The sequence below is a fragment of the Brassica napus genome, chromosome A9 (assembly GCF_020379485.1).
Source record: "Brassica napus cultivar Da-Ae chromosome A9, Da-Ae, whole genome shotgun sequence".
Lineage (NCBI taxonomy): Eukaryota > Viridiplantae > Streptophyta > Magnoliopsida > Brassicales > Brassicaceae > Brassica > Brassica napus.
The window spans coordinates 25766663-25790253 of NC_063442.1; the positions used below are offsets into that span (position 1 = coordinate 25766663).

A 23591-nucleotide genomic window follows, 5' to 3' on the forward strand; every position below is an offset into this window, starting at 1 on the left:
ATCGGTATACTTTTTTTTTATATCAAGAGTAAAAATGAGAGATACTTTAATGTGACGATTGTTGTTTTCTCATCGGCTTTCTCTGTTCGTAGTTAGAAAAATAGAGAGAAAGAAATAATTTCTGCAATGGTGAATACTCTTACCAAGTAAAGATCGTCAGTAGTTGAGTGTAAAGATATTAAGGGATATGTATCCCACATTGGAAAATCAATGGGACATTAAGTAATATATAAAGGGTTAGGGTCAATCCACTAATTGCCAATTGGTTTTGAGTTGGAAGTCCAGGAAACTTATCATGGTATCAGAGCCGGCCCAATACTCTGACCCATTAATCCGGCCCGGACAGTGGCCCGATCATCCCATTAGCTGATGGCCCATAGAAGGCTCAGTTCCGCCGAGATCGCTAGAAAAATAAAGCATGATTTTGGAGGGGGTATGGTGGATTCTGCGAGATTAATGGTTATACGCACCATTATCTCGAGGGAGGGTATTGGAGAGAAGATCCCACATCGGAAATATGAAAGGGACTTGAGTAATATATAAGGGACTTGAGTCAATCTACTAATTGCCAATTGGTTTTGAGTTGGAAGCTCATAATAAATCCGAATCTAACATGGTATCAGAGCTCAGATCCTAATAAATTAAACCCCTAATTAATATTAATCATATCCGACCGGATATATAGGTCGTAATTGACTCGCTCGACCGAGTATAACTGTCTTAAAAAGTTTCCGAGATTTCTAGCCGATAATAAAAGAAAATAACATTCTTTGTCATAATTGTGAAATCCAATTAGGTTTTGATTTCTCCTCTGTTTTTATGGGGTTCTTTTGAAACTCTGGTCTGTTTGTGGTTTTTATAGATTGCTTCGTATATTTGAAAAATAATTATAAGCTTCAGAATGGAGACACTCAGTTTTGAAGCGCATATTTTTTTGCTTGATACACTTACATTATTAAGTTATGCCGTTTAATTGATAATCTTGTGCTCATAGTTTACATGAAAGGTCTAGAAGGATATAGTAGGAAGCGATTATTACTATGTTGCTCCTGAATTATCAAAGAGGGATCCATATTTGGACTTTGGAGTGCATGGATTATTCTATACATTTTGCTTTGTGGTGTGCATTTTTTTTACTGGAATATTAAGCGATATATTCTTTGATTGTGTTTTCTTTTGAAGGGCATAACCATTTAATTGTGTAATTATATATGCTTTTCGATGTTATTGTAGAAATTGAGAATGGGATACTTGGCACTAAACAAACTATAAACTTTCATTCAATACAGAAACACCGAAAATATTATAGAACTGAGTTACTTCTTCTGGTTTTAATCTCTAAAGAGGAAAACGAATTTCAAAAACATTTATATGTAGTCTGGTTTATCCTTATTTCCAGATTATTAACGGTTAGATTACGGTTTAGTTCCTAGAGTAAATTATTTGGTATGATGTTGTATGAAACTCAATTGAAGTCTCCTATAAATGCAATACTTTTATAGTCTTTATTGATTTATAAAAATATTAATTATTAATCTGTAAACAATTTTAAAAGATGCTAAAATAATTTACAAACATAATTAGTAAAACACTAATAGTTAAAAAAAAATCAAAAGATGCTAAAATAATTTACAATCATAATAGTAAAACACTAATAGTTAAACAAAATTTCACTATAATTTGAAAATATAATATAAACTGAAACAAACATATAGTATAAAACATCATTTGTTGTTAACTAAAAATCTATTAATTATTATTTATGGCATTATTCAAAATATTTCTATAGTACTTTAAAATATACCTTTTTATAATTTTATCACATTATAGTGTATTTTCAATTGATTTATTTTGGAGTAGATTAATTTATTATTACGAGAAAATTAATTAGTGTAACATTAAAATTTGAAACTCCTAGAAATAAATAAATTATTAGTTATCATTACTTTAGATATTCTTCAACTATATCAAAGTGAAATAAAAATCCACAAGAAGAAATGTAAATCATTACATTTTCCTGAATTTCTTTTATTTAAAAAATTTGTGTCCTAGCAAAAAATGAATGTTACTGTTACTTTCAAATCTAACCAACAAAATTTATTAAATTTTAACAGTATGATATTTTAATAAAAATATGTTTATAATTATATATAAAAAATAATTTTAATAATTAAGGCAGTGATGTTTCTTCAGTTTCTTTAGTTTTTTTTATCATATTGTGAAGTGTTACCCATTTTTTGTTTACAAAACTCAATTTAAAATATCATAAATTTCATGCTACAATAGAAACTTTTTCTCATATATATAAATAAATTAAAAAAAATATTCTAAATATTGAAACTATTCAAAAAAAATATTTTAAATATAATAATAAATACAATATAATGTATAATGAAGTAATATATATATATATATATATATATAAAATAATTTAGTAAATTAAGTCACTTAAACTTAGCACAAACAAACTAAAATAATTTTATTCAGTGACAAAGAACTACAAAGTATTCAATTATAACTGTAAGAATGAAGAAACTAATAGAAAAATAACAAAAAAAAACTAAACTATTTACATAAAAATAAACAAAGACGTAGATATCTACATCAAAGATATCAGATTTACACCTATGAAACGACCTTAAACGAATTAAAATGTTTTTGAAACATAATTTTATAGTTATATATTTAAGTGTTAATTTAGAATATAAACAATTAGATTTATACTTTCGCTATTTTACTCGGTTCTTAAATATTATTTCTAGCCTAACATATACTGTAACGAAATGCAATCATGTTGACCCAATCCATTCATACAAATAATAATTATGAGAACCACGAACTTATTCTTAAGAACTTAAAATATAGTAAGCCACAATTAACCAACCAATTTTGGACTCAAAATTATCAAAAAACATACAAGGAGAGCACCACATACACCTCATTCACTCAATATAATATTTTATACATCGTAATCTAAAAATATAGCCACAAACATCGAACTCAAATATAACTAATCTTAACATACATAATCCTTCAACACCCTAACATTCTCAAAAGCCATAAACATTATTATATACTTTTCTGATCAAAAGTTTACAAAACACACACACAAACGAAATATGCAATTACATCACATGTAAAGCACAAAGAAAAATCTAAAAAAGCATGAACTAATTTAGATATGACTTGAAGTTTTGAATCATATTCGCAAAAAACCTTTAATAAGTTAGTTTAATGAAAAATATTATAAAACTAAACATTTGAAATTAAAATAAATATTGAAAATATTATGTTATTTATCAAAGAATAGTGAAGGTAATTCAAAACAAACAAAAAAATAATTATAATGATCTCATCATTCTTTCATTATTTGTTCGTTTATAATATTTTTTAATCTATAATAATTTTTAAATACTTCATAAATTAACATAAAACAACTTTTATTATAATTTTCCGCCCGTAGGGCGGGCCGGCCCTAGTAAATAATAAAACACACATAGTTTAATTAGTACAATAAATTTAACTCACAAACTAAAAAATCTCTTCAACCACAGAACATTTCAAATTTGTCCCATATGTGTTTGACTAAATCTTCTTGCAATTCATGATGTACACTGGAATTACGCAAATCCGATCTAGCACGTACATGATTTGCAAATGCAGGTAGCACTTCAGTCGAGAATGGTTGTTGTACATTAGACCCATTTGCCTCTGATTGATCATAGTCGTGAGCATATGTATCTCGTTCATCTTCACCAAGCATATTATGCAATATGGTACATGACCTCATTTGATAGCAAAATCGGAAATGTTCCACATGCAAGCTGGTTCGTGAATGATTTTCTAATATATTTTGTATTAACGTATTAAATGTTTTCCGATATTTATTAGTAATAAATAATAAATTAGTAATAAATAATAAATTAAAAATCACATATCATAATCAGTTTATACAATATATAAATAAAATATAAAACAATTTATAAAACACTGTGATATAATAAATGATTAAAATAACAAAAATATAATTATTCATAGTAATAAATAAAATTGTTATGTTTTAAATTGTTATACTAACAATTAGATAATACATTTTAAGTTATATATATATATATATATATATATATATATATATTATACCATTTTAGTACAAAGAAATTTTAAAGTGAAAAAAAATATACAAACGGTCACATGTCAAACTCTAGGAATAAACAATAACAGCGCATGATATTTTTTTTAACAAATTTATTTTAATAGAAATTATAATTCCAAATTTTTTTAAGTTATTTTATTTATTTTAAGGGGTGCTAAATTTTTGGAATTAGAAAGATTTATGAGCAAACCCTTTTATTTTAGTATGAATAATTGAAATTTAAATCATAATATTTTATTAAAATTTTAATTTTACTTTTTGTTATAATTGCATAGTTTACTTTTCAATCTAAATTTATGAACAGAATGTGCAACTTTGTTTTCTGATATACATTTTTCGTTTGTGAAAAATAATTTAAAATATATACTACAATGCTTTATGGACTAAGAGCAGACAAATATATGACTTTAAAATTATAAAATTATCTGCAAAAATGGTAGAAGAAGTAAATGAAGGAGAAGACCATACATGTTGACGATAACATTATTTTGTTCAAAAAAAACCATAAACGTTTGAAAATATGGTTAATGTTAAGAATATTTACAATTAACAATGTAGAACAAAAGTTTACGTATATAAATATGAAAACAAATACCTGCGCACTTGTGCGAATCAATGTCGAGTTGATTTTAAGTTGGAACCCATAATAAATTTGATTCTAACATGGTATCAAAACCAGATCCTAAATAGGCTACACCTCTAATTAATGTAACCCGTATATATTACTCAAGGAGAGAGTTACATTGGAAGACATATTCTGTCTTTTCTTTACTCACAATGTGTCTTTAACACACTTTATATGTAGGGTCCTCCCATTTTGAGACGAAAATACCCTTTCTTGAATCTAACGAGCAATCTGTTTAAAAAAATAAACCAAACATAACTTGGTTTCTGGTTGTTTGCAATAAATGAACATTAACTTCACAAACCATCTATTGGTGGATATATGTTTTTGTAGACAAAAATCATGTGGATGTGTTTATGGTGGACAAATTGTTGTGGATAGGCAAATTAGGTCAGAGTTTAGATTTATTGTGGATACATTATCGTGTACATCGTATATTGGATTTACGAGCCTAAGTATCATGTACAAAATATTGGACAAATTGATATGGAAAAATGTTCTCCCAACACAATGTGCCTCTAAAGGTAATTGGTAACATAGAATGTGTTTTAGGGGGTAAAATTTTCATGATTTTGATTATTTTGTTTCTTTAAGTGCAGATGGCTGAGATGTGTTTGGTGATATGTAGAGAATGAGTCTGTGGTTCTGGGGGTAAATGGAAGTTCGTTGTGGACAAAAAAGATGCATGGACGGGAGATGTGTAGATGAAAGATGCGTGGACGGGAGACGCGTGGACATGAGATGCGTGGACGGGAGACGCGTGGAGCCACTTACACCACCACTGTAACTACCCTCACGTCTTACACCACAGCCTCCATAACCACCACCGCCTCCACTGCGGTATCCATCGCTTCCTCCACCGTATCCACCACCACTGTATCCACCACAATCTCCTCCACTTGAGTAGCCACCTCCACCAACCACCACCATTGTATCCACACTCACGCCTTCCACCATCACCTCCATAACCACCACCGCCTTCATTGCGGTATCCATCACAACCTCCATCGTTTTTACAGGACTAAGTTTCGTTCATAGGAGAGATTGAGATCGAGGAATAGAGATCGAGATTCTGAGATTGAGAAATAGAGATTGAGATTCCGAGATCGAGATAAAAAGATCGAGAAAAGGCAAAAGTGAAAAAGAGTATTAGTGACAGTTTCAGATGGAGAAGGTTAGGGTTCAATCTCTCTAACCTCTTATGTCTGAGTTCAACATATGGATCTAGAAAATGTCAGGGGAGAAAGGATTTTCACGATTTTGTATAAAGTGAAGAGATAAGGTTTGATTATTAGTTAGAGAAAAAAAAATTGTATTTTAAAAAAAAGTAAAAAAGCAGATCAGTTTGGTTAGTTAGAAGAAAAGGTAACGAGAGACATCATCTCTCTTAGCTTAGTTGGAGGTTATCCTGGTAAATTTGCAATGAGAAAGTGTGTTAAAGATTCAATGTGTCTTTTAGTGAAATTAGAAACTCAAATTGTGTTTCCAAGCGTAAATTTGTTCCTTACATATTTTCAATATGGGATCTTCTCTCAACACTCTCACTCGAGATAATGGTGCATATAACTATTAATCTCGCAGAATCCATCATACCCCCTCCGAAACAATGTTATTCTAGCAATCTCGTAGGAACTGAACCTTCCATCAGTTATTGGGTTGATCGGACCACTGTCCCGGCCGGATTAATTGATTAGGCTATTGACATGTCTCTGATACCATAACAAATTTCTTGAGCTTTCAACTTAAAACCAATTGATGATAAGTAGATTGACACAAATCTTTTATAAATTACTCAAGTCCCTTTCATATTTTCAACGTGAGATCTTCTCTCCAACGTAAAGCAAGAACACATCACTCTATGTATATGTAAACCTAATACGAGAGGATGTCTAACATACCAGCTTCAAACTTCCAGCTCAGCTACTTATCCATGTCACTTCTTCCTGAAGCCTCCAAGTTCTAACTTCTAAGACATTTTTTTCTGAAATAACAATGTCGAAGCTTATCAGTTATCTTCAGTGGCTTTTTCAAAGCTGAGAATAGCAGAAAGACCAGAGAAACTATTATGGAGACAATAACAAGATCACAGAAAATCTCAGACAAATAAATAGAACACATGAACCAATGTTGTTTCTTAGGATTTGTTGACTCTGAATTGAACACTGGGTCCCCTGATTTCTTCCGGCATTGAGGCTGGAATGTGTACAGCATCGTCGTTTGTAAATGCTTTAGCATCTACTTCTTCATACTTATCAACTCAAAAGTCTTCCATACTTTCAAAAAAGCAGCTAGTGCTCGTGGCAATTCTTCTTCGTCTTTTGCCATTATTTCTAAAAAGACAAGTCACATATTTAGTTTATAAAGGTAATCATAGATTATGGTTTATATTTTCCACAACTGATATATTTGCAAGTCACATGTCTAGTTTATAAAGGCATCAAACAGTGGCATATAAAACAATTATAATCATAGTATTGTTATTATTTTTTGGTTTTAGATCCTTTGAATCTAAAATCTTATAAAAACATAGATTATGGTTTAAATCTTCCACAAATGATATTTACAAAACCTTTTAATTCAAATAAAAGATTTCTACTGAACCAAAAAAAACAAATCTAACAGAAAAAATTACAAATAAATTTATTTCTTCCAACATAATCATACTTAAAAAGGAAAGAAGATAACCAATAATCTATACACATAAAAAAATGTTGGTCTCTCTCTAGAGTGAGACACGTCATTAAGTAAAATAAGGAGAGTTTGCCACGTGTTTTCTTTTCATGGACCTCACGAAAAATATTTGGACTTTAGCTTTTTACTCAACAAAAAATTGAACCTAATACAATGGTTTTGACTGGTGACCTTTTCAGGAATACGGAGAACGAATAGGAAAGGAACGTATGAGAATAAAATTGCAGGAATGAAAAATAATGCTTGTTCTTTATCAAATTTAACAAGAAATACTTTTGTTCTATATTTCTCTATAAAAAAAAAATAGGAATGAACAAGAATGAAAAACTATTCCTTGTGAATGCTGATTATTTTTTGAAACAATAAGGAATTCAGTGTTCTCTTTCGTTCCTTGGTCACCATCCAAAGCCAAAGAGAAAAGGATTGTCTTCCCCAAAGTGTCGCAACGAAAATCTAGGGTTCGTGTTCTGCTTAGATCTGCGAGACCAGATCGTTCTTCTTCCTTCTCTGACAACAACAATGGAGTTTCGAGATATTGAGTGAGTCGAGTCGATTCGAAGGAGCTCTGTGTGAATCTTTGAGTAGCGTCATTTTGGCTTCTGTTCTATTCGTCTGTAAGTCTCGAGTCACTGATCCCTCGCTATTATCATACTTCTTAACTCCGGCATCTTCCTCTACAAGGCGGTATCTACACCTATATAAAGGTACGACTTCTTCCCTTCGACATCATTCTCTCATTTTGTGAAAACACCAAAACTTTTCGGTAAAATGGCTAACTTCATCATCTCATTCCTCGCAGTCATATTATCCCCAAGATCTTAGGCAGAGCAGAGTGGCAAGAACCCTTCTCTCCTCCTTGCTGACTTGAAAACCGGGTGCTGTAGCACCACCAGTTCGTCTCCATGATCCCGACTTTTCTATCCGCTTAGTCTGCATTGCAGCTGTGTCGGCGATCTCTTCCCAATGCGCAGCTCATAGTGACGTTGTGTCTCGAGGCGGCGATCGATGCTGCGGAGGATCTGGTTCGGTTAAGGCATGTGCTTCTTCCTAGGCTGGAAAGAGCTGATGAATCAGAAGATGAACAGCCAAAAGATTTGTCACCTGACTTTGTTGGTATTATAATTTTCCAAGATCTCTAATTGTATTATAATTGTTCTGGATTCGTAGTTCACTAAACAGCTCACTGTTGCTGACTTTGTAGGTATGAGCAATTTGTCAATGCCCTTGATGAATCATCTAATGATACACTTCCAGATCTAAAAGAGAAGACTTTGAAGGTATATCCTATTTACCACTTTGTACCTTTAGCCTCTTACAGGCACTGGTTTTTATGAGTTTCTTATAGTTATAATCATTTGAGTGGTAGCAATTGAATACTGTTATTTGAATGATGCATGATTTCATAGTAGATGTCTCGGTTTTCTAATAATTATGATTTGTCTCTCTTTTTGGTTAACAAGATCAGGATCTTAACAATTGTTGTTAATTTTTTTATTCGACCCAAGGAATGATTCTATTATACCATTTGTCTTTCTTTTGGGTCAATAAATTCTTGAATATTTGATTCTCAAAACCAGGTTGAGACTAAAGAGCTAGGTGAAATACTTGATGTTGCCTCAAAGTCTATGGAAGGCATTGTGCAAAACATTGGAAACTTTCTGCCTAAGGTACTTACAATGTTTTTCACACAAGACATGAACATATGAACATGAACAAATGTTGAAATTGAAACAACTTCTTTTAGTTGCAGACACAAGAGATGGAGGCGTTTATGTCCAAACTAGCTAGAGTGAGCAGCAATGCAAAAGCATCAGAAAAAGACTGTGGATTTGGATTGCTTAAGACTCATTCATCAGATGTAGGAACCTGTAACATAGATTTTGACATAACCCTTTGTTTCTTTTCAATTTCTGAAGGCTGAAGTTTTTTTCCTCTTCTGCAGATTTAATAATGCTATCTTAGAAGTTAGCTTATTCAGGAGAAGTATGAACTCCAATGGAGCAAACATTTTGTTTGATGATCTCTACCCAGAAGGTTACCTTACCATACTGTCAAACACTACAACATACACACACACAAGCATTGAAGCCGAAGTATTATTGCGGGAAATAATAAAATTTCGACCAGTTACTTGCATTTAGAACAATAAGGCCTTGGTGTAATGTGTATAAAAAATACCTTACCATACGGTCAAGCACTGCAACATACACACACAAGCATTGAAGCTAAAGTATTATTGCGGGAAATAATAAAATTTCGACCACTTGCATTTAGAACAATAAGGCCTTGGTGTAATGTGTATAAAAAATATGTTACTGGTAGTATATACTAGGGTTTTCACCGTCTATGTCGCTTTGCTAACTCTACCTCGCTCCACCTCCTTCCTACTGATATTGTAATGTTTCTGAAACACATTGAAATCTCCACATAAACCTTATCATTTAAGGCCCCCAAACCTCCCACTAAATCTAATTTAAGTATCCTTTATCTCTTCTGTCTAATCAACTATTCTCCATACATGACTTTTGACAATTTCTTTACGAAGGACCAAGAAAAACCAAATTTGGGTATTTTCTCATTATTATAGATTTTTTCTCTGTTCAGTTTCTCAAATTGTATTTTTGATTAGATGTTAGTGAGAACAGTTCTAACTACTACATGCTTAGATAAGCACTGGAAATGGAGCAAGAATAAATGGAGGACTCCAGAGATGCATAAACCATCTGGACGTTTTTTACGGGATTTGATTTTTCTAAGCTTTCATCTTTTAATGATCTGTTGTGGATCATATCTTTAGTTTTGGCGTGACATGTGAAGAAGGAAATAATACTGAGGTATATAGTCGTCAAAAGAAACCTTTTATGTTATTTGAGTTACGGATTAGAGATTTTGCTTAAATTAAAGTTTCTTTTGAATCACATGCATTACCTTAAATAAGTATGGACGCTTACAACATGCTTATTTTTTGTTGTCGCAGCTACTCCATGCTGAGTCTGGTGATTTAGCTAATGTATCTTCCCATCTCAGCTATACAAGAAGACTACGTTATTGACCCAAGGAATGGGAAAGAAATATGTCCAGCCTCTTCAAAAGGGTAACCATTATATAATCCATTATTCTTACGTGACATTTACAATTACAGATACTACTCATCGAGCTTTTAAATTTTTTTACTAAGATCGTACTTTGCAAAAAAAGCCACTTTAACACTAAGGCTTCAGTTGAACCAAAGAAAAACAATAAAAATGCCCAAGAAATTGTTGAACCTCAACTTTAAATGAACAATAACTAAAATATGCTAATAAATCTCTTGACCTTAGTGGCACTTCCTGGCGAAAACCATATCTCACTTTCTTCTGAAAATATCTAGCATTCCTCTTCTTTAAAAACCTAACCAAGTACTATGCCCATTGCGGATGGCTATACCCAGAGCTGGATCTGAGATTGTAGAGATCTTAAACATTTTTAAGAACCTTAGTAACAAAAATCACAAATTAAGAATCTACGCCTATGTAGAAAACCTCTAAAAAAATTTGGGGACCAAAGCTAATGTTTTATCCAGCTATGTTTAGATCCGGTCTTGGCTACATAGTTTCCGGTACTCTACAACATGCAACAAAGAAAGAAGAAAAAACATAGATGACGATGACCATTGAGCATCGTTTTAAAGTTTTTTTTTTAATCTTTCATTTTGACTTTTAGCTTTAGAGCTAATCAACTACAAATACAATACAAAAATTTTGAAATCATCCATTAATTTGTATTAACGAGCCACAAAATTGATGTTTAACCCTAAAGTTTCAATAATTTTAAGGACACCCAAATTTAAATTTAGACCGACACGTGGCAACACGTGACTAGTCTGGATCACTTCTGTGAGGCCAGGATATCTCTGTATAATTCAAAAAAAAAAAAGAATTTGGAAAACGAAATTTAAATTGATACCAACCTTTTTGAGTTTGTAACTGATCAAACCGCCGATTAGGTTAACATTTTCATACTAAATTTGTAACGAAATTTAAATTGATACCAACCTTTTTGAGTTTGTAAATTTTTTTTATTAACATTTTCATACTAAATTTATCATTATTTATAATTAAACATAATTTGTATGAAAATTATAGTAATAATTGTAAATTTTTTAGTATTTTTTTTTTTTTTTGAAACACAAACTTTCATTAAAACTCAAATTCAAGGACTACAAAGCCAAGAGGGAATTAAACATCCTCTTGGAGACAATTCATGAATTACAATAGCAAATAGAAACAAGCATGATAAATCTTCATATGAAGTTGACAACGAATTCAATACCAAGCTTGAATGCGTCGATAAAGCTTCCACGACAAAGTCGGACAGCTGAGAAATAGTCACAAGTGACGTTGAGAGACAGTCCTCACCAACGAGAAAAACCGAAGTAGTCTCGATTGCACCTTCAGGCCCCGTACAGACCGCTCCACAAGGTAACAAACCAGTGAGTAAACTGAAACTAAAGCTCGGAAAAGAATCCGAGGTATTTTCTCCATTCATAGAAAGGAGACATGGTATTGAAGTACTCTCCACAACAGAGGAGGAGGTGAGAGTTGTGCATCGACAACATGACCTTACTAGCTTTTGATGGCTCAGAGCTGGATGCCAGAGTGGATTTCCACCTACATCGGACGCCAGATTTACAAACAGATGGCTGAAAGCTGTACGCCGGAGTGGATTCCCACCTACATCGGACGCCAGATTAACAGACAGTTGTGAGATAAGATATGTTTGCGGTGGTTGATGGCATGAATCTTCAGGCGGTATACTACTGAGCTTAAACCATCTGAAGGGCGGAGGAGGGCAGACATGGGGGATGGAAAGGATGGAGCGAGGAAGAGAGATGTGGCTGGAGGATGATTGTATTCTCAAACTTTTAAGGAACAGATCTGGTCGCCGGAGTGGAGTCCCACCTACATCGGTCGCCGGATTAACGTAAATTGTTGAGAGAGGAGCCGGTGAAGTGATGCTAGACCCGGCGCTGGTGAGACTCAAACCATCCAATGAGACAACAAAAACTTCAAGAGTCCTCGGCTTGAGTATAGTTGAAACGAGGAGGTTGACGAAGTGACACGCAGGTGCCAACGAGGAGTGAGAGACCGAGAGAACCAGAAGGTTCTTCGGATCTACCAAAACGAGCTCGTGTTGAGGTACGAACGGTACGATGAAGGTGAAGGTTTTGGATTGTAAAGGGGTGGCTCGATCCGGTGGATCCGGAGGCTCCGGCGGAGGTCGAGAGTTCAGATCCATAAGCGAGGGGACTCGCCGAGGGTAGAACGTGAGTTTGAGCTGCAAGGGTTGCGTCGCCAGTGCTGGGACATGAGGCCGGATGACAAACAACATAGCAGGCTCAAACTGGTCAGAGTAAGTCTCTCGCCGGTGAAGGGAAACTCGGCGGCACTTAAGAGGAGGAGACGATGACATCAAAGAGTGGAGCTGTCGCCGGGGAAAGCGTTGGAGGGGAAGCTCATTCTGGAGATGCGGCTGTCTCGGTCTTCGTGCCTGAGAGAGAGGATGAAGCTAGGGCGTACTCACTGTAGTTATCTTTTTTAGTATTTTTAATTAGTTTTTTTTTCAAAAAGAAAATGACACAAAATCAACGTTGATAACCACAACAATTGTTTTTTCTTTATGATATTGATGGTTCTTTGTTTTATCAATGATCCAGGAAGCTGAACTATTCTATGAGACCATCGTCTATATGTGCATACACATATGGTGAAGACTAAAGGGTTTAGCTTGGATTCGTGTGGTTGTAAGTCTTTATATATTCAAAGCGCAAATACAACTCAGATGTTTGAGGCTAATACTAATTTGACTATTGTCTCTACTTTTCTCTCAGGTTCATTGGTTAAAAAAGCTGGTTCATTGGTCAACGAAGCTAAAGGGAATATCTTTTGGTAGTAGTTTTGCTGTCTTAGACTTGGGTTTAAGCTTTGAGATGGGTGCTCCTTCTTAAGTAACCTGACTAGGAAGAGCAGTAAGACTAACTCTAAATTTCCAAGAAATATAATGGACCATGATTAGATGGAGGAAAAATAGGAGCTGTGGTGGCCGAGGAAGCCTCAAGCCCCTTACCACCATTTTAGGAAGTTCTTGTTGACATGAAGCAATAAAAAGCAAGAGTAAAGACATGAAGAACCTGATTGATCATGGACAGAAGATCATGGACAGGAGATCATGGACAGGAAAACATGGACAAGAAATCATGGACAGGAAATCATGGACAGGAAAACTGAGGCAAGGAATGAATTGTGGAGACTAATATGGACGTTGGAAGCCTCTAAGAAGTCAAGGTAACCAGTTTGAATTCAAAAGAAATGATCTGGTCTGAATTAGACAAGAAGAAGTCACATGTGTTGCTTTGGAGAAGCAGCTGGACTTGTCACTTTCACTCAAGCAGGCTGTGCCAACCTCTCTCATGTCCCTTTTTCCTCATCTGGTCCTGCCTTCCCTTGTCCATATTCTCCTTTGGCCTCATCTCATTCCCTACAGAATTATTTGTTTATGTTTATCTTGCTTAGTAATTGCTTAATCATGTGTCTTGCCTATTTAAAGGCTTCTCCATCACTTGTAACATATTATCAAGTATCAATACAAGTTTCTTCAGTCTAATTTCGTGGCTCTCTCTCCCTTGCTTGTGTCTAAACAATATTCACAATGTAAGGAGTTGAGAGTTATGGTTTAGAGGCTGCCTTAACTCTCTTTCTCTTAAGGCAGCCTAATACTTGTAAAACTCACTTTAAACTCTTCTTTATCTCTTCTTGAACTCTAGCTTACTGATTCTAAATCTCATTCATCTTAAGTGCACAAACTCTAAAGTATTGTGTTACTTCTCAAGGATTAGATTCAAACTAGAGATTCTCTGCCATATATAATCAATTTACTGTCTAGGATTCTTGGTTATATTTATGCTTTGTGTGAGGATTCAATCACAAATTGGTTGTCCCTGATCTTGAATGGTGAGTTCCTATTGTGTGGTTGAAGGGGATTCAGTTACAAGTTAACTGAATACTATCTTGACATGAGACAAACACTCATGAAATTCAACATGGTATTAGAGCCTAGTTGCTCTTCTTTGGGATTAAACTCACCTATTTTCTCTTTGTTATGATCCATTAGATTTATTGTTGTCTAAGCCACAGAAAACACTTGTTCATGTGTTATTCTGATAGTTATTTTGTTGCAAGCCCTAGAAAACATCAGTTCATGAGTTATTCTAGTGGCACATGTCTAAGATTAGTGAGCAAATTAATTGTTCAATGGTCCATTGTGTTTCAGCTACTAAAGCACCAAACTCTTGATGAGTATTGAATGCTCCTGGCTGTTTATGCTTCCGCAAAACTCAAGAAAACAGAGCGAAACTCTGTCCATTAGAACTCTTGAGCAAACTCTCTATTTTTTACTCTCTCATTCTCTGATTCTCAGGTTACTTATTCGCCATAATTCTCTCATTCTCTGGCTACTAATACTCTGGTTACATCATTCTCTACTCTCTACTTATTCTCTGGTTACTTAATTCTCTGGTTACTTAATTCTCCATTCTCACAATCGTGTTTAAAATATGCTTAAGGGTGTCAAAATGTCTTGAAGTTAAGCTGTCTTGAAAAAAATTGTCTTGCTTCTGACCTTAGGAAAATTAATTGTCTTGTTGCCTGAATACTTAGTCATGATGATTAGGATTCAGAGATTGTTGCTAGGATATAATCAAAAGGATATGTGTCCATTGCTTGTTTGAAATGTGTTTTAAAGATCAAACTTGGTAAAAATCTATGTTATGATCTCTTGTTGTCTACTGATGCTTTTCTTAGTTTTGGTTTGACTGATTTTCTATGTTGGTTAGAGACTGCACAAGATGCATATTCCTGACCATGGAAAAATATTTTGTGAGTACACCAGGTGGCTTAAAAGCTCATATCAAGCTTGTCTCTTTCCTATACTCGGAGTCAAGCTTGAGGGGGGCTGTAAATGAGCTTCCATGGCATGTCTAGAAGTCATTGCAAGAAGGATTCAACAAGGACAGCAACAACTTGGAGTTAGAACAGTTACCTTCTGATTGGGAAGCTATGGATCAGCTTCTACATGGAGTTAGAACAGTTACCTTCAGTTGGGAAGCTATGGATCAGCCCAAGGCATGGAGTTAGAACAGTTACCTTCTGGTTGGAAGCTATGGATCATCCCAAGGCATGAAGTTAGAACAGTTACCTTCAATTGGAAAGCTATGAATCAGTCCAAGAATGTTTGCTAGTACCATGTTGATGAAACTTCAAGCCAAGAGGGCTGTGGTCTCAAGGCATTGGTGATCATCATTGGCTCTCATCTTCCAAGCTTGACCACATACTCTTATTCTCAGGTCAAGCTTGAGGAGGGGTGTTAAATATGAGAAGCCAATGTCCATTGTTCATAAACTTATGCAAGGGAAGTACTTAAAACTATACTTATTTTTGTTTGAATAGGTTTGCCCCTTGAGAATTGATCCATGTGTGTGTGCATTGTTTGAATAAGGTACTTAGAGCTCATGATAAGAGTCTGGTCGCGGATCAAACCCTTTGATGATGGCAGGATGTCAGAAGAAAGGGGGAGACAAAGAACCAGCCACATTGAGACTTCCAAACAGTTTTGAGTGTGAAGCAAGGAAGGCATTGGTGCCTGCTTACCATTGAAGTAAGGCTATGATCCAGGGTTTATGAGTCCCTAAACTTGATCATAAGACTCATAAACCCACTGGCCAATCCCTAGGCTGAGGGTGGTTGCACTCTTTTTCCCTAAGTGATGGTTTTATCCCATGAGGTTTTCTACACTTAGGTTTTTAATGAGGCAAGTACTCTCAGTTCCAAGCTTGCCCAAGGATCTCCTATGGTCAAGCTTGAGGGGGAGTGTTGACATGAAGCAATAAAAAGCAAGAGTAAAGACATGAATAACCTGATTGATTATGGACAGAAGATCATGGACAGGAGATCATGGACAGGAAATCATGGAGAGGAGATCATGGACAAGAAATCATGGACAAGAAATCATGGACAAAAAATCATGGACAGGAAAACTGAGGCAAGGATTGAGTTGTGGAGACTAATATGGACGTTGGGAACCTCTAAGAAGTCAAGGTAACCTGTTTGAATTCAAAAGAAATGATCTGGTCTGAATTAAACAAGAAGAAGTCACATGTGTTGCTTTGGAGAAGCAGCTGGACTTGTCACTTTCACTCAAGCAGGTTGTGCCAACCTCTCTCATGTCTCTTTTTCCTCATCTGGTCCTGCCTTCCCTTGTCCATATTCTCCTTTGGTCTCATCTCATTCCCTACAGAATTATTTGTTTATGTTTATCTTGCTTAGTAATTGCTTAATCATATGTCTTGCCTATTTAAAGGCTTCTCCATCACTTGTAACATATTATCAAGTACCAATACAAGTTTCTTCAGTCTAATTTTGTGGCTCTCTCTCCCTTGCTTGTGTCAAAACAATATTCACAATGTAAGGAGTTTAGAGTTATGGTTTAGAGGCTGCCTTAACTCTCTTTCTCTTAAGGCAGCCTAATACTTGTAAAACTCACTTTAAACTCTTCTTTATCTCTTCTTAAACTCTAGCTTACTGATTCTAAATCTCATTCATCTTAAGTGCACAAACTCTAAAGTATTGTGTTACTTCTCAAGGATTAGATTCAAACTAGAGATTCTCTACTTTATATAATCAATTTACTGTCTAGGATTCTTGGTTATATTTATGCTTTGTGTGAAGATTCAATCACAAGTTGGTTGTCTCTGATCTTGAATGGTGAGTTCCTATTGTGTGGTTGAAGGAGATTCAGTTACAAGTTAACTGAATACTATCTTGACATGAGACAAACACTCATAAATTTCAACAGTTCTACACATTTCTCATATATTTGTTAGTAATGTATAATTTCTAAAATATAAGATCTTATCTAGCAATTGATAACTTTGGTTGTTTTTAAATTTAATACATCTCATTCTTTCTTTTCTCTTTTCATAATTCTTTGTGATTATTGTATATAGTTGAGTTTACTTTCTTTTCATTAGAACATATAATCAAGTAAAGCACCACAAATACACACCATCTTTATTTTTTTGAAGTTTATCTTATTTCTTATTCATTTAAATATATTTCAATACAACACTTAATAGTCCACAAACAATTTAATCATCAGTGACATTTTAAAAAATCAAAGTAATTTCATAATAAGTAATATTTTTAATAATTTTGGTAGTAATAAATTTAGTAGTCTAAAATATTTTATAATCAATCATATATATTAAATTCAAATAGCATTCTGAATCATAATTTTCTTAACATAATTTATAGCAAATAATATAATTAATAAGTTAAATTATATTATTAAATATTTTTCAAGAAAAAAAATAATATATCATCTATATATATCACATCATTTTAATATTTATATAAATAATTCAAAAATTTTATATACCAATATATATATTTATCTTGCAAATACTAACATAAAACACATTCAACGTAAACATACAAAAATATAGCACATACATCACATGTAACACATATTATGGGCGTAGCATAGACCGACCCTAGTAATCAATAAAGAGATTCCTCCTTCACTAGTCAGGTCTAACATACGGCGAAGAACTCATATCAGTACTGTAATACGAATCTTCTCCACCATTTAAATAACACTCTTCCTTCTCTTCATCCCATTTCAAAACCTCTCTCACATACTTAAACCCTTCATCCACATTGGCTCGGTCCCTAGCCCTAGCTTGCCACACAAACAGCTTCTGACCCGTGAGAGACGCGTAAAGAAGCTTGAACTTCATGGCGACATAAAAGTAAGCTTGGTAACCAAGCGACTGCACATTGTTGTTCGTCCTCACGGGACAGAAGTCGCTGAACCAATCACAAGACGTCAACGGCACGCGGCTTAGCTTCTCCTCGAAGAGATCGTACTTGTTCAAGATCAAGATAAAAGGGGTGTCTCTGAAACACGGATGCTTAACCATCGACTCGAAAAGCTCCTTGCTTTGTATCATCTTGTTCTGGTAATGAACTGTTCCAGGTGTGATACTGATCTGATCGTAGTCGCTTAAGCTGACGCAGAAGATGACTGCTCGTACGTCTTCGAACATCTCTACCCATTTGCAGCTATCGTTCATCCCCTTTGCGTTTACTCGTATCAGCTGGTACTTAGGCTGAGAAGGTGACAAGACATCATCAGGGTTCTCCGGGTAAGATTCAGACATTGGACTCTGTTCGTTGAGACAAAATTCCATGTAAGCTAATCCATTTCCCTGTGTAACACCTTCCGCGTATACGATATCTCTCTCTGAAGGCTCGTACTCGTTGCTCGACACTTCCATAGCCTGCAAATGAAAGCTTAAGATTTAACATTTGAAAACTATATGAAACGAAACCATAAACCCTGAGTTATGTATGTACCCGGCTCAAGAAGTATTCTGAAACATCAGGAAGGAAATGAAGCTCGTCTTTCCGTCTGTATGTGGCTTGTATCGCTGGATCTTTCCACACTTCCTCAACCAAGGGAGCGTACTCACGTGTTGCAGCTGGGAAGAAGGCGTCGAGATCACCAGTTGCTATGATATCTAGAAGCCAATCCGAGAAATGCTTCAACCTCGGGTTCAATGTATACACACACTGCGGTGTAGCATTAGTTCCATCGTCCTTTGATTCCTCACCTGCAAAGAACATTTCAAGAAAATCAAGAAACTGACAAACTTTTACTCCCTTAGTTTCATTTTAAATATTGTTTTATATTTATACACACATATTAAAAAAAATAATACCTCCTGAATCTCAAGCAACAGAAAATTAATAAATTTTATACTGATAATATAAAAAGCCATTTATTTTGTAACAATTAATAAGAAAATGAGGGAGTATTATTTACTACTGCAAGAATAGTACCTCCTGAATCTCCTTCAATGGCGTTTACACCTCTCATATGAGATAAAGCTTCCTCTTCGAACCGTTCTCTTCCATCAAGTAGTATACTGAGATATCTATACATATTGCTCTGTACCATCAGCTTAATCTCTTGAAGCTCCTCCACTGAAAACTTGTTTCCATACAAAAACTTGGCCTGTTTCAAATCAACAACAAAAGGCTACTCAATCTCTCTATTTTTCTTCTTCTTTTTTTCCTACATGACATCTATTTACACATTACCTGTTTGAAGATAGTGCTGGTTCCAGACCCTTCGATACCAAGCAGTAGAAGCTTCTGAATCTTCTTATGCTCTAGATAGTTGGGAACAGTAGCATAACTGCTCGATGGTTGTACCATTCCTCGTGGTTGTCCGTGAGGTACAGGTAAAGAAAACAACGCACACATTAACCTCGTAGATGCCTGTTTAAGCCAAAAAAAAAAAACTTAATACTTGTCGATGCTTCTTACAAAAAACAGCCAAACTTTGTAAGATTGCCTTCTCCCAGATGTTTCCTCTAATATTATTCTGCCCTTCTTCCTCGTAACGCCCATCTTCATACACCCAAAAATGAGTATCACGTGGACACTGTACATTTGCTAGCTGAGATATATAACACAGCACACGCAAGGTTTGTAAAGGATTGTTAAGTGACACTTTAAATAACAGGACAAGATTCAAAAGGAAGGTACCTTCAAGATCCTTAGTTCAACCTTTGTGATCTCTCTACCGTTAATATAAACTTGCGTGTTCCCATTGCTCGCGTGCGGACATAGCTTCCCCATGAAGGTCAAATTCGAGCTTATGACTCTGTCTGGTTTCTCTCCTTCTTTACCCCATAGACCAGACTCTTTGTCGTACCAATATCTACCCGGTTTCAACTTCTCGGGAGGTAAAGGACAGTTAAGCAGCTCATCCATTTCCTCAGGCTTTAACGGACAGCCATTCACGATAAGCTGCTCAGGTCTCAGCTGATTAGCTGCACACTCCTTCTCCGCCTTCATGATCTGTTTGACTTCCAAAGGACTAAGCAATTTAGACAACACTTTCGAATGTTTCCCTAACTTAGACCGTTTAGATTCGTCAATAGCTTGTCCTATGCAGCTAACACATTTCCTTCCTTCAGGCATCGAACCCATCGCTCTAAGCACACAGTTCCCACAGTACTTGTCATCGCACACTATACACGTCTCCTTATGTTCCCATTTCGCTTTTCCGCATCTATAACACTCTCTCTTCTTCTTCTTTCTCCGTCTATTAGTACACTCATGAACCTTCCTCTCCCTATCTGTCTCCTCCTCTGCAGCGTCTTTGCTATCAATCCGAACATGATCAACGACAACAGGTTTAAATTTAACAACCGGTCTGCGAACCTCAGTCCCGTTTTGGCTGACTGGTGAAACAGAAGCTGAGCCGGAGGAGGATGATTCATCAGGGTTGTTACGCAAGACGGAGACCACAGAGTCGGAGCTAGCAGGTGAACCTCTAGTAGGGCTCCGACCTGAAGAGCTGGTGACTCCTCCGGCCATACGAGAGACAGGCAATGGGATGGGGTTGTTAACATCAACAGGTGAAACTCTAGGGATGTCTTGTACAGGAGTAGGACCTGTGTACTCCATGGCTATGGAGTAATCGAATTCAGATGGATCTTCGGGTAAAGGAGCTCCAGGAGGGAGCATCTTTCTCACCATTTCTTTCCAGCTTTCTCCTTCATCTTTCTCCATAACTATTTTTACAAGAAGAGCCGCCAAATCAGATCACCATGTGGTTTGTTCTTCAGATTTTTTTCAGACACAAACCTAAAAAAAAGGAATATGTGTTATTTATCAAATCAACATCACATTATTATTATAAGTCAAATAGCCAGCAAATAAAAATGGACGGTTCATGCAACCTAAAAAAGGAAATAGCATTTTGACGAATTCATGGTCAAATCAATTGTCTGGAAAATTATTCAACCACATCTTACCAAACCCACTTGATTAATAAAAAATATTCATGACAAAATGAATTTGTCAGGAGGAAGAAGAAGAGAAAGCCACCAATTAAAGCAAACAGAACAGAATAGATCTTTTGTAAAAGATGATGGAAAAAAACTTACTTTTTGACGAACAAAAAGTCGAAGTTGAATCTGAGAAGACGAACTCAGAGATCTGTGTTTGATTCCTGTTAGAGAAACTGGAGAAAGGAAAGGCCAGAGAGACGGTGAAATCTATAGAGAGAGAGAGATGAATCGAGAAAAGGACCCACGAGTGTGTCGTACATACATATGTAGTTCGTGACGATGGAGACGGGCTTCTGTAAGAGTGCGTGGGTCTACACGCCCCACTTTCTTGCGAGTGATTCACTCTTTCACGACCAATCTAATTATTTGGTTCTTACGACACTCTTTTAACCCCCACGCGCACATATACGCGCATTTATTATGTGGCAATGTCCTATTTAATTTAGGAAAAATTGTCTTTTTTTTATATCATTTTACACTAATTTCATATATTTTATGTTTCATTAGACTAATTATTTTTAAAATTACAATAATAATTTTAAAATTGCAATTTTTAAATATAATAAATAATGAGTTCGATCAAGCGGGATCAATCGATCCGAAATTACAAGGTCGAACGGATCGATCGATCCTCATTATTATGCAGAACAAAAAAAATGTAGAGCATATACTGATCGACCTGGTCCATTTCACTCGATCGGCAAAGATCGATTTCATACAGGATCGACCGATCTCGAATTATAGACCGATCAATCTGTGGAAGCATAGATATGAATCATGGTAGAAATAATGTGAAAATTTTGTGAACAATCAATGGAATATAGAAGACGGCGTGAGAAGAAAGTTACCACTTTTTTTTTTGTTTTTTTTTTTGCTTTTTTAATGGAATTTTTAAAAATATGAAAGTGAATATTCTCAAATATTTTGTTTCCATATTTTTACGAATTGATTTCTTATCCGTAGAATACATCTATGTGTTATTGGTTTATATATTTTGATTGATTTATAAATCTATACAGTATTTATAAATCCAAGTAAAATATGCAAATCTGGAGGTTTTCCCTCGGATTTGAGTCTTTGTATTTTTAACTAAAAAATCCAAACAAATCCATTCAAATCCATTATAAAATCAAATGTATTAGTAAATCCGTACGATTGAATAACACTTGATTTGATATAGAATTTATGAATCATTAAACCAATAACACCTGATTTTAATACATATTTGAAAATCACAGAACCAATAACACTAGATTTAGTTCGGATTTTCAAATCCATTAAAATGCAACAACCAATAATATGTAGAAATCGGTTTCTACATGTTTTTAGAATTATAGTAATGTGTAGATTTTAATTTCTACATGTTTTAGATTTACAGTAAATCTGTAGAAGTCTGTTTCTACATGTTTAAGATTTATATTAATGTGTAGATTTTGATTTTTAAAGATTTTAGATCGGTAGATTAAGCGCGGAATGTGTATTCTAAATATTTTTATAATACTCTTATTTACGTAGATCACATATTCTAAACGTTGTAGATTCAATGAAAAAAAGTGGATTTCGTTTTCTACTTCGTAGAATGTCATTTCTACTTTATTTAGAATATAATCTGAAAATTATGATTTAAACATTTTTTAGAACTGAAAAAAATACCACTAAGTTCATATAAGTATTTTATCAATAGTTACTATTTTTCCAATTTTTTTTTTGTTTGTAAAACTATTTATTAAATTTATTTTCAAAAATATTAAAAAGTATTATAGACAAAAATGACACAAAATATATATTAGTATAAAAGAACATGGTTATCATTTTTTTGCTCTGAAAAAACAATTTCTCCAATTTAATTTACTACACTAGTGCATCTTGGCATATTCATTGACCGGATTACTTCCAGAGTTATTGAGTATTGAGTTAACCACGAACAAAACTAGTGTATATTTCAATAATTTAATTAATTTTAATATTTTTGGGTTGTTTTTCTTTTTGTGTTTTGTCAACCTTTTATCATTAATCTTTAAATATAAAAAAATATTTTACCGATATTTTGTTTTTGAAAAGATGTCTTACCGATATTTGCTAGTTATATGACCAAAATATAACTTTCATTATCTACTCAGATTTCTTTGTTAGCGTTATCCATTAAGTAGTTAATTGTCTTG

General features: G+C 34.5%; 1 protein-coding gene and 1 long non-coding RNA gene across 4 annotated transcripts; one reads left to right on the forward strand and one right to left on the reverse strand.

The window, feature by feature from the left end:
- The first annotated feature begins 7316 nt into the window (after positions 1 to 7316).
- On the forward strand, positions 7317 to 11079 carry LOC106443224. 2 transcript variants are annotated; one of them, XR_001287981.3, is made up of 7 exons: positions 7317 to 8173; positions 8269 to 8582; positions 8671 to 8746; positions 9047 to 9136; positions 9214 to 9327; positions 9412 to 10303; positions 10447 to 11079. It is a non-coding gene; the product is annotated as an uncharacterized LOC106443224 (long non-coding RNA). The 2 variants fall into 2 exon arrangements; XR_001287980.3 differs by having other exon boundaries at positions 7341 to 8173; positions 9220 to 9327; positions 10447 to 11053.
- A 6871-nt stretch (positions 11080 to 17950) lies between these two features.
- LOC106435123 (extra-large guanine nucleotide-binding protein 3) lies at positions 17951 to 21771 on the reverse strand. 2 transcript variants are annotated; one of them, XM_013875979.3, is made up of 7 exons: positions 21526 to 21771; positions 20117 to 21223; positions 19923 to 20027; positions 19667 to 19846; positions 19406 to 19580; positions 18920 to 19176; positions 17951 to 18843 (listed from the first exon to the last, which is right to left on the reverse strand). In XM_013875979.3, the coding sequence occupies exons 2-7, from the start codon at positions 21146 to 21148 to the stop codon at positions 18085 to 18087; spliced, it is 2508 nt and encodes an 835-aa protein (XP_013731433.2). In that variant the 5' UTR covers positions 21149 to 21223; positions 21526 to 21771; the 3' UTR covers positions 17951 to 18084. The 2 variants fall into 2 exon arrangements, with proteins under 2 accessions (XP_013731433.2, XP_048595012.1); XM_048739055.1 differs by having other exon boundaries at positions 20117 to 21150; positions 21526 to 21738.
- Positions 21772 to 23591: the final 1820 nt, after the last annotated feature.

Bases quoted from the DNA above. Each gene is read 5' to 3' on its own strand.
- LOC106435123 (XM_013875979.3), bottom strand. From the start codon at position 21,148: ATGGAGAAAGATGAAGGAGAAAGCTGGAAAGAAATGGTGAGAAAGATG. The intron at 19,177-19,405 runs GTACTATTCTTG...TGTTCTTTGCAG, and splicing joins CATTGAAGGAGATTCAGGAG to GTGAGGAATCAAAGGACGAT. The intron at 18,844-18,919 runs GTACATACATAA...TTTCATTTGCAG, and splicing joins CAGAATACTTCTTGAGCCGG to GCTATGGAAGTGTCGAGCAA.